Here is a 19,184-nt window from a genome sequence, read left to right on the forward strand (position 1 = left end):
TCTGCAGTATTCTATAGAGCATCTTTTTGGTGGCATCATCTTCATGTTACCATATTTGCAATATATCATGATGTATGCTCTTGCATGAGCTATGTTGTACTCGCACTAAAATAAAGTGCCACACCTCTTTGTATCTTGTCATTGATGACATATTTGATGTAATTCTCTTTACACCATAGATTAGGAATATTAATGTGAGACCTTTAGTCTCTTGTTGAGAAAGTATTTGGATCGAGTACATCTTCCATTGGTGCTCATCTGTCTGTCTCCTTGTGAGACTTGGTGCATGGCTCCCGTTGAGACTTAGATTGTACACATTTGTGCATGGCTCCCGTGAGACTTTGATTGTACCAGTATTTCTGTCATTTGAGCATCCAGGTGATGTTCAAAGTAGGTTGTCTCCATGCCTTATCTTCATTTTGTTGCAGCGAGTGATTCATCGTCATCGACATTGGTACCTAGTTTTGTCACACTTTGACATATTGGTGCACTATTGATTGTCTTTCTTCCTAATGGGGAGATATTTTGGTCAACATCTTTGGACCATCCTTGTAAGAGATTCTACATTGAGGGGGGGCTTCATGGTCTGCCTTCTTCTCTCTTATGGGGGGACTTTTTCCTCACATGAGGTTTTGTTCTTCTCATTCATCATTGAGAGCATTGTGTGTTTTCATCATCTCTCTTTTAGGGGGGAGTTTTTTCCCATTGGGTTTTTCTCTCTTTCTCCGTTTGTGAGAGATTGCATTGGTTTGTGTGCATTTGCATTTGTACATGGGTACCTAACATGGCCTCGTAGCTGGGACCCATCTTGCATTGTAAGCTTAAGTGCATTCCCCTAAGTTGCACTTAAGGGGGTGTAACATCCACCCCTTAATTTTTTTTTTTAACATTCACAAGCACCACTTAAATTAACAAACTTCTCGATCTAGCTTGGAAATGTCAACTCTCTTAATTCCTCAATTGCCTTAGTGGTGAAAGTTCTACACCACCACTTATGCTTGCACTCAAAGGTGGTAAGCTCTTGAGGTTAGGTTCCCTATTAGACCTAAACTTAACCCTCGAGAGTTCATTCCAAAATGACCCTGCCTATGTATCCCTTTGAGGGAAGTCAGAGGCTACGTAGTTCTTTTTTCAAGTTTAGAGGGAAATCATTCTCTCCTCTCATATGAGATCTTTGATCTCTTTCTTTGGACCAAGACTATTTATTAAATTAGCCCAACAATAATAAATAAATATCTAATTGCCTTCAAGTAGCTTACCCACATACACAATTACACAGGGGTTATTACCCTTCCAAGATTCCCAATTCCATAAAGAGTGACTCAAGCATTCTTCCCATAAACATAAGGTGACTAGCTCATACACATCATACACATGTTGACTAGCTCTAACATACATCACACATACAAGTGACTAGCTCTAGCATACATCCCATTTTCGTAGGGATTAGCTTCAATACACTCTCGTGGATAGTGAATTGGTATAGTAGGCATCACATACCTGGTGACTAGCATTTATACAGTGAGGAACTGACATATCCATAACAACTAGCTACCACTTGCCCACAGTGCATCTTAGATAAAAGAAATGTCAGTGCATTGCGCACTACACCGTGGATCACATTCTTCTGTCTAGTCTATTGCACCAACGAGCAAGTGGGAACAAGGTTCGGTGTATCCCATACCACACCAGGTGTCTATCCTCATCCTAACAAGTCAGTATACCACTTCCACATAAATATATGCCCAATTTATATAAGGTTTGGTTCAATTATTACCTATCTATTCTTCATTAGAAATTCTTTGCCCTACAGTCCATCGGACGGCTAAGCAACAAGGACATCCATCGCCGGCATGGTACTGGCCCCAAGACCCACATGCTCTTGGCGGAATCTGTCCAAAACCCTAGATCCAAGCGGGGTATCCCTCGCCTGTATGCAACTGGCGATAATCATCCGCTAACTAGAGGGTACGGTTGACAGTCTACTGACATAGTACGCTCCTTGACTACTGTCAATCTTGAGTGGATAAGCTTATCTTATGCAGGCCATAGGATTTCCATTGGTGATCACCTCAGATAGAGAAGGGCAACCTATGTAATGAGGTATACAACCTCTACCTATGCCCTCATAGGGCCCTTACTCCATGCGTAGCCGTAAAAGTCAACACCTGTACATGGCTTAGCACTATAACTAGAAGAGAGGTTTTTAATTCAAAATAGATAGATCATAATTGATTATTCTAGGAGTATACACAAAGTCTTATAAGTCTAGGATTAAATTACACATTCACCTAAGATCACTTGGATCCAACATAAGAGAGCCTCTACTCAATAAATAAACAAATTGACCGTAAGGTGGTCTACCCTTTCATTGTATCAACTAATCACTCAAAACATGACATATATCAAATATGAGTTATAACACTTTCTTAACTCCTTCATATTTTTCTAATGCCTATTTGGCCTTCTTTGAGCTTACCAAAGAGGAAGGTTGACAAGTTAGGAACAACCCCGAACCTTGGAGTTATTCCCCCCTAAACCCTACCCCTACGGACTTGAAGTCATGTGGGTATCCTTCACCCAAGGACCACCTATGTTCCTGCTTCCAAATGGGTCAAAGTCACACGTAGTTCTCCTAAAAGTTTTCTCTGAAGGCTACCTATGCACACGTCCCCATAACCAAGGGTTTGTTAATTAATATCACATAACATTGGTCGGGAAATCATATCTAGTTCACCCTTTACTATCCCATACAATAACACTTCCCTTTTAGAATATCAAGGATTTGACTCGAATTCCTTTCATTTTTATTCATAACCAACCTGAATGTCCCATGGTTTGTTATATCAACCTAGGGGATAACCTCATCTCTCAACCTGAACTCACATCGGTTCCCACAAATCAATTAATATTTAAACCCTCACCATGTCCAATCTTATGAAATGAAGGTAGTCGATTACCTATTAGAATTCCATTTACTAATTCTCAATTATGATTAGTGTTTCACGATATGCATGGAATTCAACCCTATTCCCAAGTTGAGATAATTTATATAGATTCTAAACCATTTTGTCTAATACATGAGTGAGAGATATGTATCTTGAGGTTTCCCAACCTTGGCATATAGTTACTGTTATCACAAAAGCTTTCACCCTTGCTGAGCTATCAACTCAACAACCTTGTGAAACATGGAAACAACCCCGAAGTGTGGGACCTTGCGCAAGGGGGTTGACCTGCCGCAACATAATGCAACAACCTCAGGTTCATGGCACGATCCATCTGCCATGCAATCTGCAGCAAAACCATTACCCACTGTGCCTTCCTCAACACTAGTCTATTGCTCTAGAGCTACCACCAGGGGAGGTGTAGACATATCCTTCTCATGATCAATAAAGAAAGGAAGATTGTCAAATGAGAGGACAATGGCCTCCTCTTTACCTTTGCACTCCTCTTGTTCAATGATCTGCCGCTGCAACTGATTATTCTAAATATCCTCCTGCAGCATTGTTGATTCTCCCTCATTTAAAGCATACGAAGACTCACCAATGGCTGATTGAACCCCTTACTCATGATGAGGATGGGAACCATCCGTCCTCCATACAATAGGTCCGCCCTTAAAAAGGGAGATAGCATCAAGAAAGGGCCTAGGTGGCGGGGTGTTTTGCAAAGGCACTGAGGAGAAGGATCATGTATAACAACAGTTGGAGCTCCCTTGAAACTTGGAATTTTAAAACTAGGGGGGTTAGTTGAAGGCTTGGGAGGTCTCCCCTGCCTAAAGCTTGGGATTTCAAACTTAGGAACCCTAGGGGCAGAAACCTCCTCTTGTATGAGCCGCATCTCTATGGCTGCTAGTTGCTCAATTTCTTTCTTCCTAGTAGAGGCAAGTTGCCTTGCAAGGAACTCCTCATGTTATCTTTGGGCTTGTTGATATTGAAGTTGATCCTGTTGCAAATCCCACTCCTGTTGCCTCTTCAACTCCTCCAGTTGCTTGGTGAGATCAAGCAACACACTTTTGAGTTCTGCAATTTGTCTTTTTTCATCTTGGGGCTGGTTGGGTTGCCAAGAAGGTTGAGCAGGGGTGGGTGGGTGGGTGGCAGGTATTAGGAAAGTACCCATCTGCTATTGAAGTGAAGTTTTTTGGCATGAAACTAGGAGCAGGCCTAGTTCGGCCATGTTGGTAAGGAGGGGGAAAATGGTTGGCATTCTCATAGAATGGGGGTGAATAGAAGTTACACCCATGATATGAACTTCTTGTAAAGCATTTGAAAGGGATGGAGCTTGTTTAACAAAATGCTTAAAAGAGAAGACGGACCCTCTCAACCAGAGACTGATAACAGACCACAGATCCACCAAATGATTGCAAAGTCACTAGGTGCTTGAAAGATGTTGCCTCCAAAGGCTTGATGAACTGAAGAACACACCGAATCTTCAGTTGGCTCGAGTTTAGGACTGCATGACCCAATAGATATCCTCTTATAGTTGCCAGGTGTATGAAATGTGGGCAAGAAATCAACAAGCCTGGGAACCTTCGAGGTCCGGAGTTGCGGAGTTGATGACTTAGGAACTTCGGAACTTGGGGGTTTCGGAGTTGCGGAACTTTGAAACCTCGGGGTTCTGGAGTTTCGGGGTTAGCAGGACTTAGGAACTTCGGAACCTAGGGGTTCCGAGATTCCGGGTAGTAACAAGTCATGAACCAAAGACTAGAGCAGTGAGCAGAGTTGCCAAGTGCTTGAAAGCTCACTGCCTCTAAAGGATGAGAAACTAAGAGCAACACTAAATCCTTAGTATGTAAATTGAAAACCTTGTCCCACTGGGCATGCCAAAAATTGTTATCACAAAAGCTTGCACCCTTGCTGGGCTATCAACTCAACAACCTTGTGAAACATGGAAACAACCCTGAAGTGTGGGACCTTGCGCAAGGGGATTGAATCTCCGGAGAAGGCCGGCTTCCTTCTCAATCCAGTTGCAGGTGTTGAACCAGCTCAACACTTCTAAACTTCCTCCTAAGCCTATTCTAACAACTTGCAGAGGTAAAGGGAAGGGAGAAATGCTTAAAGCAAAAGGAGGTGATGCACCAAGAAGAGATTGTTTCTCTCCCTACCCGAAATGACACAAAGAATCAACTGAAACACCCAGAAGATGCACAAACTTCAGTTGTATGAGTGACCCCAATGCATGTATGGAGGATAGAATTCGCTGAATGTCAAGAGGGGAGAAGGTTTCCCACAAGTCACACTTAGAAATAAATTTAACACAACATATATGAGAGAAGAACCACAAAACATACACCTATGATGAAGGTAAGAAACATACAAAGCATACATAAGTTGAAAGAAGGCAAGAATGGTTATTTCAATTAATTATAAGGCCAATGGCCAACTTACAGTTGCAAAATACAGAATAATACAAGAGAAGTGAGAGAGCATAGAATAGCTCAAGCCAATAGTGAGATAACCCTTTACAATGAGGCTTAACAACCTTTTTATTGAAAAATGGTTACAAGAGTGATCATGACCCCTGTGTGTCAGTCTGGGAGTGCAGGGAAGTGCATGCACTTGACTTCTGTACATGCAAGCAACCTAACTATATCCACAAAAGGCAACCTGAGAAGGGTGGATTGACTGACCTTCCAAAGTCAGAGTATGCAGACATGACATAAGTCACTACAACAAGCATGGCCTCGTACCTCTCTTGATGGAAATCCTGCCAAAAATATTAAATGCACCCCTGTGGCTCCACAAAAGAAAGTGCACAAGTCACAAAAGTCGTCAGAGCATTTAAAGCTTTGTGTGTCGATCATGCCATCCGGAAGTGTCGCAAGCCAGGAGGAGTTTGGAAAACTTCGGGGACCTGGGTCACCGAAGTTGGGAACCTCGGAACCTCGGGGTTCCGGAGTTAAGGAAGAGAAGACTTAGGAACTTCAGAGACCTGGGTCACCGAAGTTGGGAAGACTTGGGAACCTCGGAACCTCGGGGTTCCGGAGTTAAGGAAGAGAAAACTTAGGAACTTCAGAGACCTGGGTCACCGAAGTTGGGGAAACTTCAAAGACCTGGGCCACCGAAGTTGGGAAGACTTGGGAAATTGGGGACCTCGGGGTTCCGGGATTGAGGAAGAGAAGACTTAGGAACTTCGGAGACTTGGGTCACCGAAGTTGGGGAATCTTCGGAGACTTGGTTCACCGAAGTTGGGAAGACTTGGGAACTTGGGAAACCTCGGGGTTCCCAAGTTTTGGGGTTGAGGAAGAGAAGACTTAGGAACTTCATAGACCAGGGTCACCAAAGTTGGGAAGACTTGGGAACCTGGCAACCTCGAGGTTCCAAAGTTCCGGGGTTGAGGAAGAGAAGACTTAGGAACTTTGGAGACCTGGGTCACCGAAGTTGGGAAGACTTGGGAAGCTGGGAACCTCGGGGTTTCGGAGTTCTAGGGTTGAGGAAGAGAAGACTTGGGAACTTCGGACTCCGAAGTTGGGGAAACTTCGGAGACCTGGGTCACCAAAGTTGGGAATACTTGGGAACCTGGGAACCTCGGGGTTCTGGAGTTCCGAGGTTGAGGAAGAGAAGACTTAGGAACTTCGGAGACCCGGGGCACCGAAGTTGGGGAAACTTCAGAGACCTGGATGACCAAAGTTGGGAAGACTTCGGAATTTGGGGGGTCCGGCAAGACAACACTTCATACTTCATGATTCCATTATTTTTTCCTTGATCAACTGAGGAAGTGGTGGTCCATAGAACATATATCTGATCGGTTCTCACTGATGGACCAATGGTGTCATAAAATGACAACAGTAACTATCTGCCAAGGGTGGGAACCCTCAAGAAACATATCTCACTTGTGTATGTGACAAAAGGATTATCTATAATTTATGTAGATTACATTTAGTTTGGGGTCTCATATCCAAACTACTATGAAATCCATTATCCGAAGTCAACTTAAGTAAGGTGTAATTACGAGGAATAATTTACACCAACACCCCCTGTGTCACATCCCACGCAACCAAGCCTGAAGAATAGTAGACTTGGAGATAGATGACATGGGTAATGGTGCCACGATAGGAAAAGAGGATGGCAAGCAATGCACTTAATGAGGTATGGGCTGCGCATGGGTCTATTGCTACACAACATGGCCTCCCTTCACAAATTTTAATTCATGAGTACACTTGAGAAGGGCGCCAGTATGGGATTCCTGACAAAAGCATGGACATTAAGGAAGCCTTTGAAGAGAGCAAAATGATAAGAAATGGTCTAGCGGAATGCATAAAAGAAGGAGAAGAAGAAGATATGAAGGGGAGGGGATTTGGGAAAGGATTGAAAAAAAAAGCTTTTGAGCAGATACTATTGGCTGGTGTAAGCTGCATTCCACAACCATTGCAAGCACAATATCCCTTACTATGGCAAAGGAGATTATAGGTACCTGAGATAAAAGAGACTGAGTGGGGAGGGGGAGTTGAAAGGTAGATCAAACGTTCTAAGGAATTGGGTTCATAAATGGTTATGGTGTCCAGTGATTCACAAAAGGGATTTGATGAAAAGCTTTTAAAACTGTGAAGCGAATGCAATGAGAAGTTGTAGAGCAAAAATCTACAGCCGGCACTAGCATTTTGTTTGTCTATGCCAAAACGGAGCTTGGAAATAACGAATATGATAAAGAGAGGCATGATACAAATTTGTCAAGGATGTTTAGAAGCTTCCAAGCAAGTTGTTGGAATGCGTAGAGCCCAGCCAACGTCTGCCCTCCTACTGTAAAAGAAATGTGGATGCATGGCTGCCATGATTGCACAGTCTGCGTAAGATGGGTTTGTTGAAAATGCTTTAGAAACTTTCATGCAAATGTAACTCTCTATTGTAAAGTTGCATCCTCCCTTCTAATCATAAATGGGGTTTTGGAACCAGGATAGGCACAATTTGGAGTCATTGAAAAGGCTTTGGAATCTTCCCAAAGAATGCAATCGATAGGTGAAGAGCCAAGCTACACAGTAGCTGGCAACAAACTTCCTACCCGAGCCCATCTGAGGCCTAGGTGCCACTAGGTTTGATTCTATCCCACATAATTGTTACTTGTTATGTGATATAATAATGGATTTGTTAATTCATATGTACATTATCGAATAGTCAACTATGCAATGGGTTTTGAGTAAGAGATTTATCTATTGTTTATTATTATATTGTGATAAATTATTTAAAGACATGTGCTTATGATCACTTATGAATGACATTATTAAGCTAGTTAATATTGATCTTGACCATTTCTATGGAGATCATGAGTAGATGTTAATTACGATGGTTCCTATATAAGGTCATAATTATCATAAAATAGTCAAATACTAATATGTCAATGTCAATTTAAAGATCTATTGGATAGATGATTATAACATTAGACATGGAGCACATTGATGTAGTAATTCACGGTTGTTGACCATGATTACTTTGGGTTTCCTAGTACTAATGTATAAATATAAAAGTGATAAAGTGAATTAGGCATCATTGTGGAACTTTGAATCAAGTTTAGGATTTCAAACTCATGAATATTTATAAGCTATAAACTAGAAATTATGAGAGTTGCATGAATTTATGATCATAACATTGATATAAAACTAATGGCTTTTCCTTCACCATACGTCCTTGGAAATGGGTTGTGATGGAAGGATGCTATGTATTAAATGGTGCAATCCAATGTAATAGTGATATGCTTAATCAAAGCAGTAAAAGACCTCAGTCATGTAATATCATGTCTAAGAGGTATTGTTTATTCTTGTGTGCTAACCAAATAAAACCTTTACACAACTTTGCATTATAACATAACTTTTGAATGTGGTAATTATGCATTCGTAAGTGAAACTTCATGTTTATGTATTCATCATATGGCATGGTGTCATGGACACATGATTATGTATGGTTAGTGCAAACTAAAAGAAAACAAATGTTAAGTAATCAACCTAACTTTGGTGTCATGGAGACCTAAAGGATACTTTGAGGAAAATTTATTGACTAAGAGCTTACTATAATCTAGGGATAATAATTTGTATAACATTATATTTGAATTTTAAGAGAAATATGTTGGCAAAAGTGCTCTAGATGAAATGTTTAGGTATAAGATAACCTTATAGTATGAACTGAACATAAGATACAATAATAGGAGCCTTGGCTCTTGGTTGCAAATTGTTATGAGGGTGAATTTGTTTAGTGTCACTATAACCACACTCTACTAAACACATCCTTAAAGCTAAAACTTATACCTCTATAATTATTGATACCATGGTAAAGGTTGTACATACAATGGAAAGGTCTATCAACCCCTTAATGACAAGAAAGTAGATATAAGAATTAACATGTGAAGTAAAGGAAGGGTGCAATAATTAAATTAGATTCATTTTATATTAATTATACTACTATGCCTAACCTATGTGTAGAGATCTGATTTGGACAAGTTGTCCTTAGATATAAGAATTAACATGTGAAGTAAAGGAAAGGTGCAATAATTAAATTAGATTCGTTTTATATTAATTATACTACTATGCCTAACCTGTGTAGAGATCTGATTCGGACAAGTTGTCCTTATAAGTGCTCATTGTCTAGTGTATGTTATTAAAGTTAAGATGATGGCTCAACACTTAGTTAATTAGGAGATCTTTGAACCTTGTGACCATTGAATCTAAATAAGTTGGAGATCTTGATCCTAATAATGCCCATTCTAGGACATTAAAATACTTCATTATATTAATTAGGAGATCTTTGAACCTTGTGATCATTGAATCTAAATAAGTTGGAGATCTTGATCCTAATAATGCCCATTCTAGGACATTAAAATACTTCATTATATTAACTCATATATGTTCTTATTGCTTCCTTTACATGGTCTTCATTCATTAAGACCACCTTTGGTTTCTCAAGGGTAACTGTTGTCATTTTATGACACCCTGGGTCCATCAGTGAGAACTGATCAGAGATATGTTCCATGGACCAGCGCTGCCCAATTGATCAAGGAGAAAAGCAATGAAATCATGGTTGGAAGTGTTGCCTTGTCGGAAGTTCCTTGGCCCTCTCTTTCTCTTCCTGAAACTTCGGAACCTCGAGGTTCCGAGTTTCTTTGCATTAGCCTCTTTCTTTCCTGCCCCGGAACTCCAAAACCCACAAGTTCCGAAGTTCCTTAGTCTTCAATCCCCGGAACTCCGGAACCCCCAGGTTCCGAAGTTCCTTTGTCTTCAACCTCGGAACTCCGGAACCCCCAGGTTCCGAAGTTCCTCTGTCTTCAACCTCGGAACTCCGGAACCCCCAGGTTCTGAAGTTCCTTTGTCTTCAACCCTGGAACTCCGGAACCCCCAGGTTCCGAGGTTCCTTGCCCAACTACGGAGACCTTGGTCTCCGAAGTTACCCCGAAACTACGGAGACCCCGGTCTCCGAAGTTCCTTCTCCTCCCCCGGAACTTCGGAACCCCCAGGTTCCGAAGTTCCTTGTCCAACTACGGAGACCTCGGTCCCTGAAGTTCCCTAGCTATGGTGACCCAGGTCTTCGAAGTTCCCTTTCCCTCTCTATCTCGGAACTCCGGAGCCCTGAGGTTCCGAAGTTCCTTCCCCTTTTGCCTTCTCTCCCTAGTCCCTCCGGAACTCCGAAACCTCGAGGTTCCAAAGTTCCTTTCCCAGCCCTCCTTTCTCCTACCTTGGAACTCCGGAACCCCCAGGTTCCGAGGTTCCTTGCCCAACTACGGAGACCTCGGTCTCCGAAGTTACCCCGGAACTACGGAGACCCTAGTCTCCGAAGTTCCTTCTCCTCCCCCGAAACTTCGGAACCCCCAAGTTCCGAAGTTTCTTGTCCAACTACGGAGACCTCGGTCCCCGAAGTTCCCCAGCTACGGTGACCCAGGTCTCCGAAGTTCCCTTTCCCTCTCTATCCCGGAACTCCGTAGCCCCGAAGTTCCGAAGTTCCTTCCCCTTTTGCCTTCTCTCCCTAGTCCCTCCGGAACTCCAGAACCCCAAGGTTCCGAAGTTCCTTTCCTAGCCCTCCTTTCTCCTATCCTGGAACTTCGGAACCTCGAGGTTCCAAGGTTCCTTGCTCCTTCCCTTGTCTTCCTCACTTCGGGAATCCGAACTTCCGAAGTCTCTGGGCTTCCTTCCGACTGGCGACACTTCCGGATGGCGTGATCGACACTCAAGGCTTTAAATGCTCCGACAGTTTTGGTGACACATGCACTTTTTGTGGAGCCACAGGGGTGCATTTAATGTTTTTGGCAGGATTTCCATCGAGCGAGGTACGGGGCCATGCTGGGTGACTTATGTCATTTCTGACTTTGGAAGGTTAGTCAATCCACCTTCTCAGGATTGCCCTTGTGGGTATGGCTAGGTTGCTTGCATGTACAAGCCAAGTGCATGCACTTCCCTGCACTTCCAAACTGACATGCAAGGGCCATGATCACCATTGTAACCCATTTTTCTATATAATGGCTTTTAAGCCTCATTGTAAGGGGTTCTCTCCCTATTTTGCCTGGAGTTTTCTTATGCTCTCCTCTTCTCTTGAAGACTTATAATCTTTGCATTTCTGCAACTATAAGATTGGCGTTTGGCCTTATGATTAATTGAAGAACACTATTCTTGCCTTCTTTCAACCTATATATGTTGTGTATGCTTTCTTACCTTCATCATAGGTGTATGTTGTGGCTCTTTCTCTTCATATGCGCTGTGTTAACTAGTTTTCTGAGTGTGACTTGTGGGAATTCTTCTCCCCTCTTGGCATTCAGTGGATTCTAACCTTCATCTATGCATTGGGGTTGCTCATATAACTGAAAGTTGTGCATCTTCAGGGTGTTTCAGTTAATTACTTGTGTCATTTTGGTAGGGAGAGGAACTATCTCTTCTTGGTGCATCACCTCCCTTGTTTTCAAGCAATTTCTCTCTTCCCTTTACCTCCATAAGTTGTTAGAATAGGCTTAGGAGTAAGTTTTGAAGTGTCGAGTTGGTTCAACACCTGCACCTGGATTGAGAAGGAAGCTGGCCTTCTCCGGAGATTCAATCCCCTTGCGCAAGGTCCCACACTTCGGGGTTGTTTTTATGTTTCACAAGGTTGTTGAGTTGATAGCTCAGCAAGGGTGTGAGCTTTTGTGATAACAGTTACCCTTGAGAATACCAAAGATCGTCTTTAATGAATGAAGACCATATAAAGAAAACAATAAGAATATATGTGACGTTACCATAATAAATTATTTCAATGTCCTAGAATGGGCATTACTAGGATCAAGATCTCCAAACTTCTTTCTATTCGATGGTCACTATGGTCAAACATATGATAATTAGATAAGTATCAAACCATCACCCATATTTAAGGAAACACCTTAGATAATAGGCGCTTATAAGGACAACTTATCCAAATCAAATCCCTACACATAAATTAGGCATATTAGTAGAGTTAATATAAAATAAATCTAATTTAACTATAGTGCCCTTCCTTTAGTTCACATGATAATTCCTATATCTAGGTTCTTGACTTAAAGAGGTTGATAAACATTATAGTCAAATGAAGCCAAATTATGGTATCAACGTATTACCAAGTACTAAGTTCCAGCATTAAAGATGAGTTTAGTAAAATGTGGTTATAGTGCCACTAAACAAAGTCGTCCTCACAATATTATGCAACCAAGATCCAAGGTTCATATTAGTTGTGTCTTATGCTTGGTTCATGCTAAAAGGTTATCTTATACCTAAAGATTTCATCTATTACTCTTTGCCATCTTGTTTCTCGTAAAATTCATACATAAAGTTATTCAAATTATTATCCTTTGGTTACAGTAAGTTCTACTTCTTAGTAAAGTTTCCTCAATTTATCCTATAGGTTCATCTCCATGACACCTAGGTAAGGTTGATTACGTAAGAAGAATTGTCTTCGTTTGCACGAACCATACATAATCATCAGTCCATGACACCATGCCATATAGTCAATACATTAACATGAAGTTTCATTATTAAATTCATAATTACTACATCCAGAAGTTATATTGTAATGCAAAGCCATGTAAGGTTTTATTGGCTAGCACACAAGAATAAACGACACCTCATAGGCATCATATTATATTATTGTGCTCCTTTACTACTCTAATTAAGCATGTCACTAATACATTGGAAGGTATCATTTACAACATGACACCCTTCCATCGCAACCCATTCCTAAGGATTAATGATGAAGGTGAGGTCGTCAATTTTATATCAATGTTATGACCATGATATGGTGTAAACTTTTATAATTTCTACATTATTGATTATCAATATCCACAGGTATGAAATTCAAACTTGATTAAAATTGTACAATGATGCATACCCATTTATCACTTCTACATTTATACATTACTAATAGGTGACCCATAATAGACATGACGGATATCCTTGAATTACAACAATATTGTGCTGCATCTATAATATTATATTCATCTCTCCAATAAATCTTTAAATTGATCTTGACATTAAAGTTTCACTATTTTATGATGTCTATAACCTTACTTAGGAACCATCATAACTAATCTCTACTGTTTATCCAAATAGAAGTATTACAATTATTGTTCATATAATCATTTCAATATTTGCTAGCTTAATAATGTTATTCATATATGATCATAAGCACATGCCTTTAATAAGTTTGTCACAATATAATCTTAAAGAAAAAGGATAAATCTCTTATTCAACACCCATCATGTAATTGACTATTTTTGACAATGTATAAGTGAATGAGCAATCCAATATTGTTTATAATGAACAACAACATTGTGGTTTAGCATCTAACCCGGTGGCACTCAGATCTTGTTTGGGCTTAGGCAGGGAGTGTGCTGGTAGATATTATAGAGCCTAGCTTTTCATCCACCCATTGTATTTGATTGAAATCTTCTAATGCCTTTTAAACAACTCGAAAATCTGCATATCCTACGATCCTTGCATTCCATAACAACACATTTATTTCGGTGGATTTTTTCCCATTCGCATCCTCTTTAAGCTCTATTCTTCTTAATAATTAGAGGATAAATTCACCTTATGCTAGAAATTTTTATATAGACAACGAGTAAGCAAAGCTGAAATTTGTACAAAGTTATACTGCTGTATGACATTTTTGATTGAAGAAAGAAGTCTTAATATGCCTTACCCATCTTCAGCATCTTGAGTGGAAATTGTACCATTGACCAAGACATCACCGGCAGACTTTGTAGGAACATCTTTTGCACTGCCTTATGTCTGGATGTTAGCCATACTGTAAACAATCTGAGCAAATTCTGGCACTGTTTTTTCAGTTTTTTTTAGAGATGATAAAACCTGTAGCCATTCATTATTGGAAAAAATAGTACCAGGCTCCAGCATTATTCATCAAATAAATAAAAGCACATACACCAATGCTAGCCAAATTTTGAATGGGTTGGATTAAGTTTATAATATTAATCGGGAGCTTCAGCATCTTCCCAATTAAGGAATTCATTAGAGTGAACTAGACAAAGAGGTCCACAAAAAGTTGTAGTGCGAGTTTATGTGCCAGACTTTTAAGCATCTTTACTAAGATCATTATATTTACTTTCTAAATCATTTGATTGTAACCATAGTAGCGACACTTGGAATTCAATTACTTGGGATTTAATCAGAAGAGATCAGGAAAATAAAAAATCCTGAATATATTCTTAAAAACAGGGAGAAAACAATGTTTTTATATTGACTGCAGCTGGAAACAATTTATATTTTTTCTTTTACCATAGTGGCGTTTGGGAGTGGCAGTTCTCAATAGGATCAAGTAGTAGCACCCAAGCCCAAATTAATGCCTTTGAGGCCACAGGAACCTTTTTTTTAAAACTGAAAAGAGGGTAAAAATTTATTCAAACACAAAAGAAATACAAAGCACAGGCATTAAACAGCCATGTCAGTCTCGATTAGGTGGTCCAACCTTTGAGACAGATCTGGGAGTAATTGACTCCTATCCACAATGTTCCAATTGTACATTTGATCAGAGGCCCATTTGGCCAAAAGGCCACAGGAACCTTTATGATGCATGCCATTTTCCCTAATTTTATTACTTTCAACCAAGCTCCGAACCTTTTTTGGTATTTTCAATTTTTTTATGTTTAAATGTTTATTTATGTAGTACAGGAGATGTCCTACCATCCTTGGGACAATAAAGGGACACCTAGACGACCTGCTGGAATCCCTTGATGTCTCCCTAAAGGGGAATGCCCCTGCCAATGCAAGGGTATCTTGAGGACAGATCCCTATGGGGACCTTTATTCGGGTGACATTTTCCCAACCCCACTGCATGGATCTGTCTTTGTTCTGGGGAATGACTCAAGAATCTTGGGGACATGTACACTGGTCATAATTGAGCTTGACAGATCCAATCCATAACTGAATGGAGGATTGTCTCTGATATAATTTTCTTATTATATTTGGTTTATTTCAACAAACTAAAATAATATCTGGTATCTAGGAAACGTTTCTGTGCATTGAAATATTGTTTTCTATATTGCTTTTTGATTCATTGTAATGTGAAAATATCATACCCCACATTCTTCTCCCTGGGCATAAAAGGCATCAGCTGGAAATTCTCTCTTATATTATTTTATCTTTTGTATGTTCTGTGCATGTTTAATTGTATATATTTATTTCTCCTAATATAACAACTGTTGCAGGGTTGGCAAGAGCGGCCAGTCTTTGGCAAAATAAGGTATATGAATTATGCAGGCTGCAAACGGAAATTTAATGTTGATGGATACGTCATGTATGTGAACAAACTTGTAACTGAAATCAAGAAGAAAAAACTAGCTATGTAAGTTGCCTCTACAGGTCTTGCATCTCCAACATAAGTTGTATTGGAGGTGGCTTTTTTGGACTTCTTATTACACAAAAAACAGCTAAAAGAAATCATTTGATTTTCAATTTTGGGGTCAATAAGTCGCCTTATGAGGTTGCTTCAACTCAAGGATGTAAAATGAAGTTATATATATTGAGTAGTTGAGTTGCCGAATACTTCTAACATTTTCCATGTGAGATTCTGATATCTTCCTTCACTTTGCACTACGTATCTAATGACAATTGTTCGGATTTGCCAACAAGTTGATAGGTTAGTGATTTTTGTTAACGTTTCAAGCAGATGCATTATTGGGTATTTGTCACGGTTTTGTACTGTAATTGAGATATTTTCAACGCAGTTGGTTCTGTTAAACCCTCATTGTCTAACTTCAATCTTAGGTCATTCATTTACATCTTATTTATGATTATGATAAAGTTGATGTTTGTAGAAGCTTAGGAGTTGCATGAAGTTTGTTGAAGTTTGAAGACATAACTAAAAGCTACTCATTGAATTTAAGTGATTTAATCCCGTTCTTTGGGTTGGCATTTTTTAATTTTTATCACTTGTGTTAAAGTTTCTTGTAATTCAGTTGCCGATAAGAGGTCCTGGAAAGATGTGTACTGATATTAGGTTTAAAATAGGTATTTTTATCACCTTTTTATTTCTTTGTTATTAATGCTCTGAGACACTTCCTACTACCAGCATGTACTTCTTTCTGCATATTTTAAGATTCATTTTCAATAAGCCTAGTTGAACAAATTAAAAATAAGTGATGCATTTGTTGCCTATTTTATTTTTTAAGAATAAATAGTTTTTTCTAAGGTTAGGTGTTGCTGTGTCGCATGGAACTGTCTTTGAAGACGACTTGTTACTAAGAATTATATGAGCAAGGTATATGATAAGATTTTGGTTGGTGTTGTAAAGTTATTTCAATTTCAATTAAAGAACAAGTTATGAACTATGTATGCTATAAATGTATATGAGGAATTATGTTGATGTCTAATAATTCTGATTTTATCTGCAGGTCTGAAAGAGAGAGATCATTTTATGTTTTCTATGTCTCCTCCAAATGAATTCAATTGGTATATATATCATTTAGGCAACCGGTCAATTGGTGTATTGACCAGTCATGCCTTTTAGGCATGACCGATCAATGCACCCATTGATCGGTGCCTTTGTAATTATACCATTAACACAAGGCTGTTTATCGGTTCAAAACCTCAATAGCATATTGTAATATAATATAATGTTTGATCAAGATAATGAATCGGTTCATGTAAACACCGATGATTCAAAATGCACGATGTATGTAATCCAACCGGTGCAGTTGTTAACCACTGTTAATTCCAAATGAAGCGGTGTATGTATTAAGCCCGATAACAAATATGCCCGATGATTAAGCCCGATAACAGATGTGGATCGGTGCCAATAGTTATGCACCCGATAGCAAGTATGTATCGGCTAATAACCCGATAACTTATAGCATTTAATATGCTATCGGGTTAATACCCCGATAGCATATTAATGCCAATTAATAATTGACATTAATATGCTATCGGGTTGTTAGCCCGATAGCATAATGCTAAGCAATGTTTGTAAAATCCGATAATCATATGCAATATAAGTTTAGACATGAAGCATGTAAATAACAGAACAAGGAAGGTTAGAAATATCTTATCTTGCATAAGCTACCATGCATTAACAGGTGTTATGGAATAAAGTCCTCCAAAAGTTTAGATTTTCAAACAAATGGAGGAAATGTGTAGGTAGATGGATTGGGTAAATGGGGCACCTCAGTTTTGTTTGTGGATTCTAGTTTTTTAAGACAATTAATTCTTCATCCTCTTGGTTATTTTTTTTTTTTGGATGAAGCTATTGGAAGGCTCATAAAGGAACTTAAAACTAGTAATCTTTTAAAAAAGTGCATATTTAAAGTAAATATTTTTTGGTTTATGTATAATTTGTTGATGACACACTATTTATATATTACATCTTGCTTTTGAAGAATCCCATGCCTTGAAAGCTGTTGCAAAAAATCTACTATGCCAACTTATAATAAAAAAAACTTAAATGTGTATAAAAGTGAGAAAATATACATAGATTCAACTCTATACAAAGATTTGGAATTTATAACACAATTACGAGTGATTTCAGTTTAAAATTTATTTGATCTTAAAGCAGAGTTTGTGATGAACAAACACCAAATCATTCAATTAATCGTGTCAAATGGTTGCACTTACGAGAATGTATGTGTCCAATTACACTCGAAGTACAAAAAGTAGTAGATAAACTACATGGGTGGTTCAAAATTTGCATTCACATTCACGGATGCTTTTGTCATTCTTGTTTTAAAATATTAATTCTTAGTTGTCGAATGCTTTTGGTTTCCTTGCCCAAAAAGCTCCCTTATTATGCCATTTTTAAATCAAAATTAATCATGTATGATTTGTTTAAAACTTTATATTCATAAAATGCATGCATGTACAATATTAATAAATTCTCAAACCTTTTGTTTTTTAAGCAATCACTTGGTTTTAGAGGGTTATGAGATAATGAAGCTGAGGTTGGTGAGGAAGATAAACAATCATTCTCTATTGTTGGCTTTGGATATTCTCTCATTATTGGAATCAACTTTCGTTAGTGTTCTTCATTGCACTTGGTTACACTTTACCATGTTTCATTTGTTTTTTTTTCCCAATTTTGTTTTGTCTTGGACGTTGTGTTTGTTTCTAATTTTTTAATTTTTAGATAGGTGATGGTTCCCTTCTTTCTATCATTTTTTGGTGCTTATCCTTTGTTGGTGGGGTTGGTGGTAACCTCATGCCTTTTCCTTGGTTGGCACTTTTACCTCTGGGCATCAATTACTTGCTAAATGGTAGTGGCGTGAATTGACATTTAATATAGAATATGTGAGAGATAAATTGGAGGATTCAAGAAAAGTTAACAATCTAAATGGGAAAAAGTCATACACTTGTGTATCAAGTGTAGAAAGTCAGATTTTCAAGATTGTTGAATATGAAGCTAGGCTTAGTGTGGAAACTAGAAATGATGACATCACCATTAAGCATCTTGGAATAGGATAAAATGATAAGGTCCTCGCTTGCGGTAGAGTATTCTACATTGATCCAATCCCAAAATGATTAAAGTTGAAGTGGAGCACAAGCTTGTAGTGTTTTAGCCAAGGAAGCATCCCCTACAACAAGGTACAATGTAACGCCCCAAGAGGATGACAACAAACAAACTAAAGAAATGTAACAATATTTTTTTTTAAACAAGACAAATTACATTAACAACTCATTAGGAATTTAATTTAAACATGTGCACATGCTGAAGATAGGCATTCACCTAAACTAAGTCCACTTGTGCGTTCCCTTACGCCGCTACCTAAGC

The 19,184-nt window shown here is 39.0% G+C and overlaps 1 protein-coding gene across 4 annotated transcripts in view; it reads left to right on the forward strand.

Moving 5' to 3' along the window:
• Positions 1-17,508, forward strand: part of LOC131038669 (deoxyribodipyrimidine photo-lyase) — a 218,170-nt gene extending 200,662 nt beyond the window's left edge. Inside the window, exons 9-10 of one of the 4 annotated variants that reach the window (XM_059211007.1) lie at positions 16,622-16,685; positions 16,819-17,508. In XM_059211007.1, coding sequence (XP_059066990.1) covers positions 16,622-16,669 — 48 coding nt within the window. In that variant the 3' untranslated portion in view covers positions 16,670-16,685; positions 16,819-17,508. Of the gene's footprint in view, positions 1-15,633; positions 15,980-16,621; positions 16,686-16,818 lie in introns of those variants that run through there. The other 3 variants (XR_009104532.2, XR_009104531.2, XM_057971170.2) reach the window with 3 other exon arrangements.
• Positions 17,509-19,184: the final 1,676 nt, after the last annotated feature.

Source organism: Cryptomeria japonica, chromosome 9 (genome assembly GCF_030272615.1).
Source record: "Cryptomeria japonica chromosome 9, Sugi_1.0, whole genome shotgun sequence".
In the NCBI taxonomy this organism is placed as follows: domain Eukaryota; kingdom Viridiplantae; phylum Streptophyta; class Pinopsida; order Cupressales; family Cupressaceae; genus Cryptomeria; species Cryptomeria japonica.